The 14401-nt window shown below is 33.4% G+C and overlaps 1 protein-coding gene across 1 annotated transcript in view; it reads left to right on the top strand.

Annotated features, from left to right (window-relative positions):
- The window catches only part of LOC111001230 (glutamate receptor ionotropic, delta-1), a 22275-nt gene extending 7908 nt beyond the window's left edge, over positions 1-14367 (top strand). The window contains exons 2-9 of the mRNA XM_045631928.1: positions 7707-7777; positions 8611-8799; positions 9399-9562; positions 9992-10161; positions 11564-11757; positions 12051-12343; positions 12948-13131; positions 13508-14367. Coding sequence (XP_045487884.1) covers positions 7707-7777; positions 8611-8799; positions 9399-9562; positions 9992-10161; positions 11564-11757; positions 12051-12343; positions 12948-13131; positions 13508-13762 — 1520 coding nt within the window. The 3' untranslated portion in view covers positions 13763-14367. The remainder of the gene's footprint in view (positions 1-7706; positions 7778-8610; positions 8800-9398; positions 9563-9991; positions 10162-11563; positions 11758-12050; positions 12344-12947; positions 13132-13507) is intronic.
- Positions 14368-14401: the final 34 nt, after the last annotated feature.

The following is a 14401-nucleotide window of genomic DNA, read 5'->3' as shown; positions in this document are numbered from 1 at the left end:
TTGCAAAAAAATATATATTTAAGGGGAAAAACAGGCGACAATAAAAATTTTTTTTTGATGGCTCGGGCAAAACTGCGTAAAATTTATTTAAGTAGGTAGGTAGGTAGACACAATTTCCGCAATTAGGCTCAAATTTGGTCCGTTTTGCGTATGTAAGTAGGTTAATTCATTAATTTGCCTAAATAATGTTATTTTTCTATAATGATGTGTCTCATTATGTAGAAATAACAATACAGAGGCTATAGCTATTGGACCCTATTATCACTTAAAGATACAAATTAGTAGTTGACGGTATAATAACATTTTAACAATTTAGTTATCAGAGTAGTTTTAGCGCAGTGATTAAAGCATGCCCCTTATTGAGCAATTTAAGTAAAATAGTTTTTGAAAATTTAACTAGGTGGCAACACTTTATATGAAGGTTGATTGTAACTAAGTGTTCTTGCTGTCATTCATCTTCTTACCAAATAAAAGTTATATTTGTGCTAATTACTATCGTTTCTTTGATAAACGACCCATAATCCTTCAGGTTATGGGCCCAGTAGATTCTGCAATTGAAAGTTTTAAGAAAAATAGCAAAGAAAAAGTTACAATCGTATTGTGAAGAAATTGACAAAATAACCTCAAAATGGATTCAATGCGGTCAATAAACTTAGAAAAATTTGATGGAAATAACTTTAGGCAATGGAAATTCCAGATAAAGTGTGCCCTAAAAGCAAAAGGGATTGATATTTCAGTGCCTAAACCGGCTGGAAATAATGTTGAATGGACAAAGAATGATGGCATGGCCATGTTTATTATAACATCTTCGATGGACTTTAAACAAATAACTTTAATAGAAAATTGTGAAACTGCTAAGGAAATAATGACAAAACTTGAATCAATATACGAACAGAAGAGTGAATTATGTAAAATGTTGATCCATGAAAAGTTTTATCAGTATAAAATGTCTACAAATGACAGTGTAGCTCAACACATTTCTAAAGTGGAATCATTGGCCAAGCAGTTAAAAGAAAGTGGCGAAAGTATTAGTGAAATGGCTGTGATAACAAAAATACTTGGAACACTGCCTTATAAGTATAGATCACTCCGTCAAGCGTGGATGTCTTTGGATCCAGAGCAACAGACTCTTGTCAATCTCACTGCTCGTTTGTTAGATGAAGAAGCTAGTTTACAGTGTGAAGAAGAACAAGAAACCGCTCTTCTTGTGGCTAAGAAAGGATGGAAAAATAGCCCAAAACAAAGTGAGCTGAATAGAAATGCTAGTAATTCAAATCAAAATAAAAACAGTAAACACAGATTTGAATGTTATAATTGTGGGAAACGAGGACATTTTTCTCGAGAATGTCGTGCTCCAAAGAAATCCAAGTATAGAAAACCTCAACAGGAAGGTGCAGACTTGTTAGCGTTTAATGTAGAAACCAAATTCCATGAAGCTGAAGACAATGTGTGGATTTTAGACAGTGGTGCCTCTGCACATATGACCTATAGAAAGGAGTTCTTTGTAGAACTATTGGAATGTAACCAGAAATCATTGACATTAGGAAACAAACAATCAGTGGAAGTGGCTGGCATTGGCAAGGTGTTAATAAAGAGATGTGTCAATGGACAGTGGGAGAACAGTGAACTACATGATGTATTGTATGTTCCGAATTTGCGACGAAATCTGTTCTCAGAAGGTGTGATAATGCGTAAATCATATATCATTATCAAGAAAGACTCTGGTGCATTCATTTACAAAGGAAATGACTTGGTAATGTGTGCAACAATAACAGAAAATAATTTATACGAATTGAAAATTAAAGCTGTGGTCTCAGATACATGTAACTTAGTTCAAAGTGATCAAAATAACATTAAAATGTGGCATGAAAGACTGGGACATGTTAACCTAAAACAAATCAAGAGTATGAGTGCTGATAATGTGGTAGAAGGCTTGAAACTGAATAACAGTGATAAAACTGATTTTGTTTGTGAAGCATGTGCATATGGAAAGCAGTGCAGATTTCCATTTCACAAATCTATACGAGGAGAACTACAGCCAGGTGACCTTGTATATAGTGATGTCTGTGGACCTATGAGTCATACATCTATCCAAGGTATGAGATACTTTATATTATTTAAGGATGCTGCTACAAGTTACAGGCATGTATATTTTGTCAAACATAAAAGTGATGTGATGGACATATTCATGAAATACAATGCTTTGATCAAAAATAAGTACATGCATAGTGTCAGAATATTGCATACTGATAATGGAAGAGAGTATGTGAATAAAACCTTCAATGACTATCTCAGCAAAGAAGGTATAATTCATGAGTGTACTGCGCCATATACACCAGAACAAAATGGGCGTGCTGAAAGAGAGAACCGTACCATTGTGGAGAGTGCACGTTCAATGTTGTACGCAAGGGATGTGTCACTGGAATTATGGGCTGAGGCTGTGAATTGTGCAGTATATTTATTAAACCGGACTTCCTCCAGCCAAACTCCTAAGAAAACACCATTTGAATTATGGAACGGCATCAAACCTCATATAGGCCATGTGAAGGTGTTTGGAAGTATTGGATATGTCCATATTCCTAATCAGCTAAGAACTAAACTTGACAAAAAGAGTGAGAAAATGATACTAATTGGGTATGATAATAACAATTACAGGATGTTCAATCCAGAAACCAAAAAGGTTAAAATATCAAGAAATGTAATTTTTGAAGAACATAATGTTCCAGAGATAAGGAAGAATATTACACAAATATACATTGACGATGAAGTGAAGACATTAGGACAACAAAATCAAATGCAAGAAACAAATGTAGAGGATACTCTTGTGGAAACTTCATCATCAGAGAATGAAGATACCATGTTGAGTTGTAATAGTAATGACCCTACATATGAACCTTCTCAAGAATTAGATGATGATTTAATTCAAAGCAACATAAATTTGAGACCAAGGATTAATAGACGTTTTGAAGCAAACCTAATTGAACTGTCACTGCCACAAACGTATGCTGAAGCGATGAAAAGTCCACAAAGAAACGACTGGTTGAAAGCTATTGATGAAGAATTGCTTGCACATGAAGAGAATAATACTTGGACTCCAGTAGAGAGGTCTGGTCAACGTACGCTTACTACAAAGTGGGTTTTTGCTATAAAAAAGGATGAAAATGATCAGGTAAAACGGTTTAAAGCTCGTTTATGTGCACGCGGATTTAATCAAATAAAAGATATTGACTATCAAGAAATATTCTCTCCAACAACGAGATATGACTCTATAAGAATTATCCTTTCTATTGCAGCTAAATATAATTTAGAAATTCAACAGTTTGATGTAAAGACTGCTTTTTTTGAACGGGTATTTGGAAGAGAATATTTTTATAGAAGTACCAGAAGGAATTTCATTTAAAAATGATTGTATCCTAAAACTTAATAAATCACTGTATGGACTTAAACAGGCGTCTCGTTGTTGGAATAGAAGATTTACTGAGTTTTTAATAAAATATGGTTTTGTGCAATCTCAGGCTGACAGTTGTGTTTATGTAGGTATTTTCAATGGGGTGAAAGTATTCATAATAATTTATGTTGATGATGCACTTGTAGTCTCTTCCAGTTCCTCAATGATTAAAAGAGTTATAGAATATTTGAAACAAACATTTAAAATAAAAGAATTAAAATTGAAATATTTTGTGGGAATGGAAATAGAGAGAGTAAATAATTGTATCTGTATTTATCAAAGAGATTACATTGAAAAATTAATAGAGAAGTTTTGTATGAGTGATTCAAATCCTGCCAGTACCCCTGCAGATGTAAATGTTGTTATTTCAAAGAAAATTGATGAAAATATTATTAATTTTCCATACAGAGAAGCTATAGGGTCCTTGTTATTTTTGAGCTCTGTTTCAAGGCCTGACATTTCTTTTGCTGTAAATGTTTTGAGTAGATATGTAAACGATCCAAGTCAACAACATGTAAATGCCATTAAACGTGTTATTAGATACCTAATAAATACTAAAGATTTTTGTATATGTTATGGAGAAAGTAGTGATCTCACTGGCTATTCGGATTCAGATTTTGCAGGTGATGTAGATACGCGTAAGTCTACTACAGGTTATATTTTTAATATGAATGGGGGACCTATAACATGGTGTAGCCAGAAACAGAAGACTACTGCTCTCTCCACAACTGAAGCAGAATTTGTAGCTGCTTGTGAAGCTGCAAAAGAGATATTATGGTTACAGCAATTATTATTAGATTTAGGTGAAAATATTACATCTGTTCCATTGTATGTTGATAATCAGAGTGCAATTAAGTTAATTAGCAATCCTGTTTATCATAAGAAAACCAAACACATAGATGTGAAATTTAATTTTATAAGGGAAAAGGTTGAGTTGGGTGTAATTAAACTAAATTATATTCCTAGTAACAGTCAATTAGCAGATATGTTAACTAAAGCGTTACCAACTCAAGCTTTTATCTATTTAAGAGATCACATTTTGTTTTTCTTTTCACAACTCTAATTTCAGTAGGAGTTTATTTTTTTTTATATTTGTACCTAGTTTAAATTTTAGTGGGAGTATTGAGCAATTTAAGTAAAATAGTTTTTGAAAATTTAACTAGGTGGCAACACTTTATATGAAGGTTGATTGTAACTAAGTGTTCTTGCTGTCATTCATCTTCTTACCAAATAAAAGTTATATTTGTGCTAATTACTATCGTTTCTTTGATAAACGACCCATAATCCTTCACCCCTCCAAACCAAAGGTGGTAGATTATAATAGTGCCATTCAATGACCATAATCAAAACTTGCGTGCACAGAAAAAAAACGGGAGCGCTTAGTATGTTACGGGTCTGAGACACCCAAAATCAACGTACTTCGGGAATTTCGGTTACACACGTGCCTAAAAATTATTTAGAGCAATCTTGGCCTTCTCGGCCTAGGGTTTCAACGTACGGCTATCATCTCAGTCGTAGGTGGAGGAATAACATCGCGAGAAAATCGGTACGTCTCAAATGCAAAAATCGACGACATTTGTCAGACAGAAGGTTGACCACCTACTTGTCTGTGAAATGAATAATAATGAAAGAAGCCGTTGAATCCGCTAAAGCAAGACCCATAATATGGGGTTGTAGCGCCACTGGATTAAGAATGAGTAACGAGATAGATAATGATCAGAAGATGGCCATGCTTCATTGAGTTTCAATTAGCAATTACCATTATTAAGATCGATATTTATAAGTTATATGCTGAATATTATCAAATTAACTATAATGTACTACAATATACTTATTTATTACAGTATAGAAGAGCCGTGATGTCTGGGACTCTGATCCCTGAGGTATTATGTTTGAATGACTTCTGTGCACTTATGGAATTTTCTTTTAATGGGCGCTATTAACACTCGCTCCTACGTTGATGATGACATGTGTCAAATACAAGAGGCTGATTACTTTATGGTATATGGTATGAAATAAAACATATTGAAGAATTATGATGTAATCTGACTAAAACACAGTACATCTTTTCTCTCTTGTGCTTTAGCAAGTGAAGTATGTTACTGAACGGTAATAGACTTTATCTATTGTATTGTAACACTTTTATACTAAAATATATACAATTTTATACTAAAATAAAAATTCCTGAGTACATACCCCGTTATATTTTCCAAAAAGAAAGGCACGCAATGGTCAGTCCTCGTATAGAGAAATAATATTAGTTTTGGAACAATAAGAGAGTTAAGAGCACCTTGCCTTACACACAAAGCACTCACTATAAAATTATAAATTTAGTACGTAACTATTTACAAATACAACTAAAAAAAGGTATAAATATAAATAAAACTGCGTTCAACATAATCCGATTCAACATAAATATTTTTGATCACCCTCATAAATTTTTTTTACTAATTAAAATATTTTGATTCTGTATTATAATATATTATGTATAATGTATTTTTACTGTTACGTGGAATCAATTAATAACATCTGAATGTTCCGTAACCCTGTAGTTAATATCATGTTATTTACATAAATCATTACTGCTTATTGCCTCCCTTGTAGGGCATGTCGGTCTACATCAAGCGTATGAAAACAAATAATAATTACAGTTGTTTTCTTTTATCATTTAAAACTAACAAAAGCTAATTATGAGGTACTGAGTTTTGAAATTTCATTTAGTTCCTTATTTGTTCATAAGTAGACTAGATACATGTTTAATTTCAGCTCATTTATTATTAAAGTAAGTTTAAAGTCCCCGCTATTTGGTTCTGGAATAAAAATGTAAATAAAACAGCGCTACAATCTTTTTACGTCTGGACCTCAGATTCTTATCTGTTTCATGATCATTTGTCATTATGTCCTGACACCCCGTTGACTTTTTGGGCCAAGCCGGTTTCCTCACGAATGTTTCCTTCACCGTTCTAGGGAATGTTAAGAGCACATAGATATGTGGAAGAATTGGTGCCAACCGGGGCTCGAACCTACGACCTCATGAAATAAGGTTGGGATACTGAAGCCACTAGGCCAACACTACTCTATGGTTATGCCATTCGTCCCTAATCCAATCAGCTTCTTGTTAACGTCCTATAAGGCCTGTATTCACTTTGATTAGTGATTAGGAGAGAGCAAGTGTGGAAAGCGACTTATTAGTGGCATTAGTGCAGATGACTAGTTGGCTGCGTTGTAAAATTAAGAAGTGTGTTCTATTTTTTTTCGTAGTGACGTCACGTGCGCCCCTCACTTGCAGCGTGCCTGCCAAACTATTCACAACTGAATTTACTTAACAGAGCCACAAAACAATAATTAGACACTACTTGCACTCATCATCCTCAATTACCAATCACTTGCACTCGCACTAATCAAAGTAAATACAGGCCTAGATATACTCTAAAACTTTGATAAAACAGTTTCATAATATGTATACTTTCGATTATTGAGATTGGCCGACCATTAAAGCTTTCATATTTATATGTCCACCCTCCATTACGCCACCCTATGTCACCGCTTGATATTTGTGTTACGGTAATCAGTACACGACATGCAATGGCGGGATTAGAACTTATCTTTTCTACTGTGTGCAACGCGACATTTTGCGGAATTATAGATGATAATCCATTGCACGGTACAGTTTTAATTATTTATATAATATTTTTAAATATATTATTTACAATTATTTGGAAATATTGTCATGCCAAAGAAAGCAATAATGGATTTACTGAACTAAATCTGGATGTTTTTTTTTTAATTTTGTAACTAAAGCCAAAATCATCTACTGTGTAAATCTTATGAAGAGAAATAGTGATGAAAATTACGATTGATGATTGACGAAAAGCAACTACTTTTAATAGTAGATTTATTGTTCCATTAAAATAGCTGTCTCTTAAATAAATATTGTTATTATTATTATTTATATCATTTTAATTATCATATATGTATATGTTTAATACTTAGTTATTTGCGAAGCATTTGTTTTCTATTATGCTGTTGTCGGTAAAATTAATACAGAGCCTTTGCAATTGCAAAACTAATTCTGATTTTAATAATATTGCATTTGAGTTAAAAACATTATTTTTATGTGTAAAGCGTTTATTTGTTTTATTTGTTCTTTGACTTTTCACGTTCGCTCGTCCGAATTACAAAATTCTTGGAGAAAATTTGATAAGCATTTTTTGTAATTATATATTTATCTATAACAAGTGAAATTTGTGTCTTCCAGATATTAAACCTGAACGTCACCAGTTGGAAAATTTTGTAAATGGCACGCATTTGAGGATTGGAACGATCAATGTAGGTATCTGATATAATTACATTTCTCATCGAAATAAGCATGAGCATATATTATACGTTATTATTACTAAACATTGTATTAGACACACGTTTACTTAAATCTGTAACAAATGGAATCGCAAATTTCTAAGCATAGTGATCACGTTTCCAGTGCCCACACAAATAGTGATATAATATTATTTTTTATATTACAAATGCTAAAAGCCCTTATTATTTATATTATTTATAGTAATTGATTAAACAGGGTAAAATACTTACTGAAGCCAGAAAATACTAATCAAATATACTTCAAAAATATTGATGTGATGCCGTCAATCCAAAAAAATACCAAAATTATAATTCAAATATCAAGAAAACAATATGTTAAATATAGCTGCATTCTTTATTCAAAATATCTTTATTCATATAGGTAAACTTTTACACTTATGAACGTCAAGAAAAACAAATTAAATTAATCGTAAATTTACATTAACAACCAGTTCGCAAGTCAAGGGCGTAGAGCGGGTAAGAAGAACTGGCAAGAAACTTTCCGCCACTCTTTTCAATCGCCAAGTTTTTAATACAAATTATTTATTTAACTCTGTAACTCTCATTAGCGACAATTATAACGTGAAGTCGGGCATCAATGTTGATATTTTGTACCGCGCAATCCCAAGGGTGTATTCAGTATTGTATCGAAATAGAATACAAAAAAGTCAGTCGCTGTGGGAAGCTACAGAGAACCGATACTGATTTTAAGTGAAGCGTTCTGGTAGAGTGAGTTTAACAGACGTCGAACTAGAAAAAAATAATATATAGAAAAAAAATACTATATTTAACGGTATTTTTCCTAGAATTACCCTGATAGTTGGGCGGAAAGGACTGAAAATGGCACATTTATAGGCAGGGGAGTAGCATTCGACTTGGTACATATATTACAGAAGAAATTCAATTTCACTTACGAAGTTGTCGTTCCGGAAGGGAACATTTTGCATAGCGATGACAGACCACAGGAATCCCTCATTGGGCTTCTTCACTCCAAAGTAAGTCTTTAAATGGAAAACTTATCGGTTTGTCAGGGGCCAACAAGGTAGCTCACCTGATGAATGATGCAGCCGCCCATGTAGACTCACATTACCAGAAGGCTCGCAAGTGCGTTGCCGGATTTTTAGGAATTGCTACACTTATTCTTGAATGAATTAATATTTCTAAGTTAAAGCTGGCAAAATATCATTGATATGTAGAAATACACAGCTCCAACGTTCACGGGCCTAAGATTGGAGCATGCTCGGTCTGGACGACCTTTATGCTCCGATCAGCCGGAAGCTGGAGATCCATTCGTAAAATTTCTTGGGGAGCTAAAAGTTTCGAGAGGAATGCTTTGTCACATCCGATCGAAGGCTTTCCCTATATCCAACCGACCAACCGTATAGACCGTATCTGCTGACTTGTAGTGCCAGACGCGGCGAGGTCATGGAGGGCGCTTGAATGACACCATGCTCCGCAGCAACTAAAATGGTGCCTTATGTCTACTATCTACGTCTGTTGCTTATTATTGAGTGGGTTAGGTTATACAGAGCAGGCCTGCTGGTAAGGAAGCCTCAAGCAGGATTACATTTTGAAGCAAAAACAATGTCCACAGCGTATTGATGTGGCAGCGGCATTTATTCCAATTCTCAAGAACACAGATAAATTTGTTACATTCTCAACGGTAATTGATGAGTCTAACTGGATGATGTTGCTAAGACGCCCAAAGGAATCGGCGGCTGGTTCTGGACTTCTTGCACCTTTTGACGAAAATGTTTGGTAAGGGAAAAAGTAAATCTTGAAATAATTAACAATCCTCAAAACACGTGTTGTGTGTATTTAATACAGAATCTATAGATTGAGAATTTTTTTAAGTAAGCTACACATAGTTACGTAAAGTTCTTCGCTTCCCATCGTCAGCAAGATCTTTTGAGTATGTACATCAGAAAGTGTAATAATAAAGTAATTATATAATATAACAGTTTTACTTCGTACACGTGATTGTTTATCTTAATTATACAAAATAAATAATTATTTTACCTTCTATTAAGTCCTGGTTTTTTTTAAGTAATCAAAACATAATAAAATTTGTTTGTGTTGTGTTTTGTTTTTCTTCCAACGATTCAATCGATTTATTTTTCAATTCTTATTTATCTATAAGATAAATAATAAGATAATAAGATAAATGTAAGATATGTATTTTCTTAGGTTACTAACCCTGGCAGCAGTTATAATATATGGACCGTGCTTGACACTGCTGACGAAGCTTCGTAGTAAGTTAATGCCAGACGACGAGAATTATATACGCCTATCTCCGAGCTTTTGGTTCGTGTATGGAGCTTTTATTAAGCAGGGTACCTCGTTGTCTCCTTCTGCAAGTAAGTTTCTCGCTATTCTTTGTCAATAGCAATAATAAATATAAACTATTCTGGTCATATATGTTATTTATTTATTGTAATCCTACAGCTAACATAAATTATATATAATAACAAACAAATAGACTGAAAATATAGCCAAAGATAAGATAAGTGATGGATGATACATTTTACTAAAGATTTAAAAAATGGACAGACAAACAAAAAGTATTCAATACATTTAACTAATTGTGATTCAATTTATCTAACTAAGCCTAACTAACCAATTTGGTTGTGTTGTGTAATGGTGTAAAAGTGTGGGTATGTAATGTATCATGACTTAATTTTGTCACTCACCCACTGAATTACCGATCATGAAAACTCTATGGCGTTTCTAATAGACAATAACAAATAGCCATTATGTCAATGTATTTATTTAAAACATAAAATATTTGTAAAAATGATATGGCAGTAACTATCAAAAGTTAAGATAGCTAATTAAGTTAATTTATGACAGAGAGTCGCTTAAGTAGAGACTGAAGAAATTAACCGACTTGGTATTACATGTATCTAACACCTTTTTACGGTAGAGGTGTTGCTGACTGATTTCTTTTTTACAAGTTATGTTTTTGATGCCATTAGCCTTTAACAGTAAAAAACCCAAGTACAAATCAAGGTTATAGTAAATTTAGTGTTTTCGATCATTTATCATTGCATCCATTATGTTTACATCGATATATATATATATATCGGTAATAATTACAGCGATATTATCCATAAAATATTTTCATAGTATTGAATCGTGCGAGATTACAAAATCGTGTTTTTCGAACGTGTACGAAATATTACCCATATATTATTAGAATGTGTTGTCAAGATTTGGGATTAAGGCATTTGATTGATTGAAATATATCGCTTGTTCCGGGAAAAAAAATCGTAAAAGAAAAAATATTTTTGTTTCAGGAAAAAGAACTTTTTACTTTATACTAAGAATATATACTAATACACGTTTCAAATGAAAGCTATTTTTTTATGTAGCAATTTAAACATGGTCGTTGTGCGTGTATACACAGTAATATTAGAGTAATTTATCTAATTAGACTGAAGAGCAAAAGCGTTTTATGACGGCAAATTTAGAAAAATGTCTAGAACGTTATAATTTATTACCACTCTTTTCGGAGAAACTCATGAGCATGTTCGATCATCACTTTAAAATGTTTCGACTATGATATGTCGGTTTCCTTACGACGGTTAACACGTTAACAATTACAACGTTACAAATAAACACTTGCTCAAAAGTTAAAGCAAGCAAGTGGTTAACACAAGTTATAAATGGCCCACAGAATGAAAAGGCATCCACAAATTCATAAAAAGCAACGGTGATTCAAACTTATACATATTTAACATAATGAAACATTTATTACAGATACAACCCGTGTTTTATTTGCTACATGGTGGCTGTTTATAATTTTATTATCAGCATTCTATACAGCAAATTTGACTGCTTTTTTGACACTATCGAAATTCACTTTGGACATAGAAACAGTTCAGGATTTATATAAGAAAAACTATCGATGGATTGCTCCAGATGGTAGCGCTGTAGAAAATACTGTCAAAAACGTAAGATTATTAGTATCAACTATTACTGCTTTTATTACAAAGAGTTATGTTATTCTGGTTATAAATACATCCCGTAGACTTTATAGTTGGAGTATGTCGGCGATTAAGTTACTCGTAACCAGTAGATACTTTATCATCTCATCGACAAACCGAGCAAGCGTCATTTTGCAGAAACCTCTTCTCATTTTGGAGTGGCAGAGACCTAGTAGAAGAAGAAATATTGCAGAATTAATAAAACTTGTAAACATATCAGAAAACCCTTACAATTATTCCTAATATTTATATTCTTTTAGCCGGATGAAGAAATACATTTCCTACTAAAAACAGTTGCGTCCGGACGAGGTAGTTTCCTGTCAGTTAGAGATCCTTCCTCGTTGCTTAATTACGTATCCGAAGGAGCGGTGTTAGTCCATCCAAGCGTTTCTCTACAATACCTTATGTACAACGACTATTTACAAAAAACCAGGCTGGGCGTGCCCGAAGCTGAAAGATGCACGTACGTAGTTGCACCTGGTGTGTTCATGACCAAAAGGAGAGCGTTTGCATACCAACACAAGTCGAAATTGAAATCGCTATTTAATCCTGTGTAAGTATAATGAATTTCCACTGTATTTGGTGGACGATTGTGCTATGACTGCCGCGTAGAATTCATAGTCAAGGATTGCAAGAAAAAACTTATGTACACACTCACACGTTGAAAAGCTTATGTAAATAAATGATGGACTAGACAAGGTTGGACATTTTCATACTATATAGTCTACGATCCATCTTCATCAGGGATAATGTAGGATTCTTATGATCTACACCATTAGAATGCTATTAGTAGTTTAGTAGTAGTTTTGGAGCTTGTAAATACAAACAAATTTTTCATAATTATAGTATTAGTGCCGTTTTCCCTCCCTGTTTTGGCAATTCATGTCGGATGTCTAAAAATATGTATAACTCTAGTCAGACAGAGACAATTAAAAGACAGAATGACACACCCTTTTACGTATTAATTCATTGACGCATAATTGAGGTCGTACACGAATTTTGTTTCTTTTGATGTAAATCTAAGACGCTTCCTGTAATCTAGTCACCCACAACACAGGCCTTCCCTAATGTTGGGACTAGCGTTCGATCAATTTTGTCACAATCATAAAGTTTTTATTATTATTCTTATTTAAGACGAAATAAATCAACTTTTACAGTATAAAGCGCGTAATACATTCGGGAATTCTTTCGCACCTCTCTCAGCGTAACTTACCTGATACTAAGATCTGCCCTCTGGACTTACAATCAAAAGACAGGCAGTTGAGAAACACAGATCTCCTGATGACATATTACATTATGATGACGGGATTAGCAGCTGCTGTTGCCGTCTTCCTTGCAGAAGTAAGTTTACTGTTTTATGAACTTAAATTGATCAAATCTTTAAAAATTAAATATGATACCATTATAATATTTTAAATATTGCATATTTTACGAGTTATTGAAATATAAAAAAAAACATTTGACGTTTTTCATTTTTGTTCCCCGAAACACTGTATCGTCCGTCTCATCTTTCGCGAACTTCAGGCAAACGTACGTTTGCTTCACTAGTCACTAGAGCTAATTTTGCTGGCCTTATACGCTAGCTCTTAACTAATAATCCCAGGAAATCCAAAAGCTCAAACGCAATAACCAATTCATACGTGATTACTGATACTCTGCAACAATGGGAACTAATAACGTATAAATAACTTAGTTAAAAATATTTCTGTGTTTCTAGATATCCCTAAAACGCTACATTCATCCCAAAAGAGATGCCATACAGCCAAGGTTCCGTCAAAAGAGATCACAAAAGATTGAACCAGCTACATTTGATGACAGCCGTCCACCGCCTTACGAGTCTTTGTTTGGAAAAACCAAAGGAAAATCGAAAAAGAAGATTATCAATGGCAGGGAGTATTGGGTTATAAAGAAAGAGAATGGAGAGACTAGACTCATTCCTGTGAGGACGCCATCAGCTCTATTGTATCGATAAATTGTCGGTTTAAAGTTGATGCTAGTCTGTTATTTATACCAATAATAATTTATTAGAACACGATAACACAAAACAAGAGAAAAATAAGATTAAATAAATGAAGATAAAAGATGTAAATGGGCGGTCTTACTGCTAAAAATAGTTTCTTACAGAAATTTATACCTCTTATTAAAAAAAATTGCTTTGTATCGTGAGACCCTAATATCCTTTAAAATTCCTTATATAACCTCCTACAGGATTGATGTATAAAAAATTAAGTAAAACTTACACACACTCTCTCTCATGCACACACACACTACGTACTCCCAGACACAACAGTTTTTATATCACATTTTGCTAGGGTAGGTCGTTCATGGCATTTTTCCTGAACATTATTTAGATTTTTTACTTAAGGCTGCCTAAATAAACAAATTAAAAGATTTTTTTATATGTTTTGCCTGGACACATCATGATATTTGTGGCATAAGAGCTGTACCTCATGATTTTACTAGAGTTATTCCCTAATATCTTACGTTAAGCGAATGAACAAGTTTCTGCATAATTCGGGTTCTTTGGTAAAATATTAGTCTGGGTCTATTTACAGTTAAGAAAAAAATTCTCAAAGTATTTTAATACTTTCTTCACCTTGCACTTCACAAT

This window comes from Pieris rapae, chromosome 17 (genome assembly GCF_905147795.1).
Source record: "Pieris rapae chromosome 17, ilPieRapa1.1, whole genome shotgun sequence".
NCBI lineage: Eukaryota > Metazoa > Arthropoda > Insecta > Lepidoptera > Pieridae > Pieris > Pieris rapae.
The sequence above is the reverse complement of the archived record's forward strand: the minus strand, read 5'-3'. Positions and strand labels throughout refer to the sequence as shown.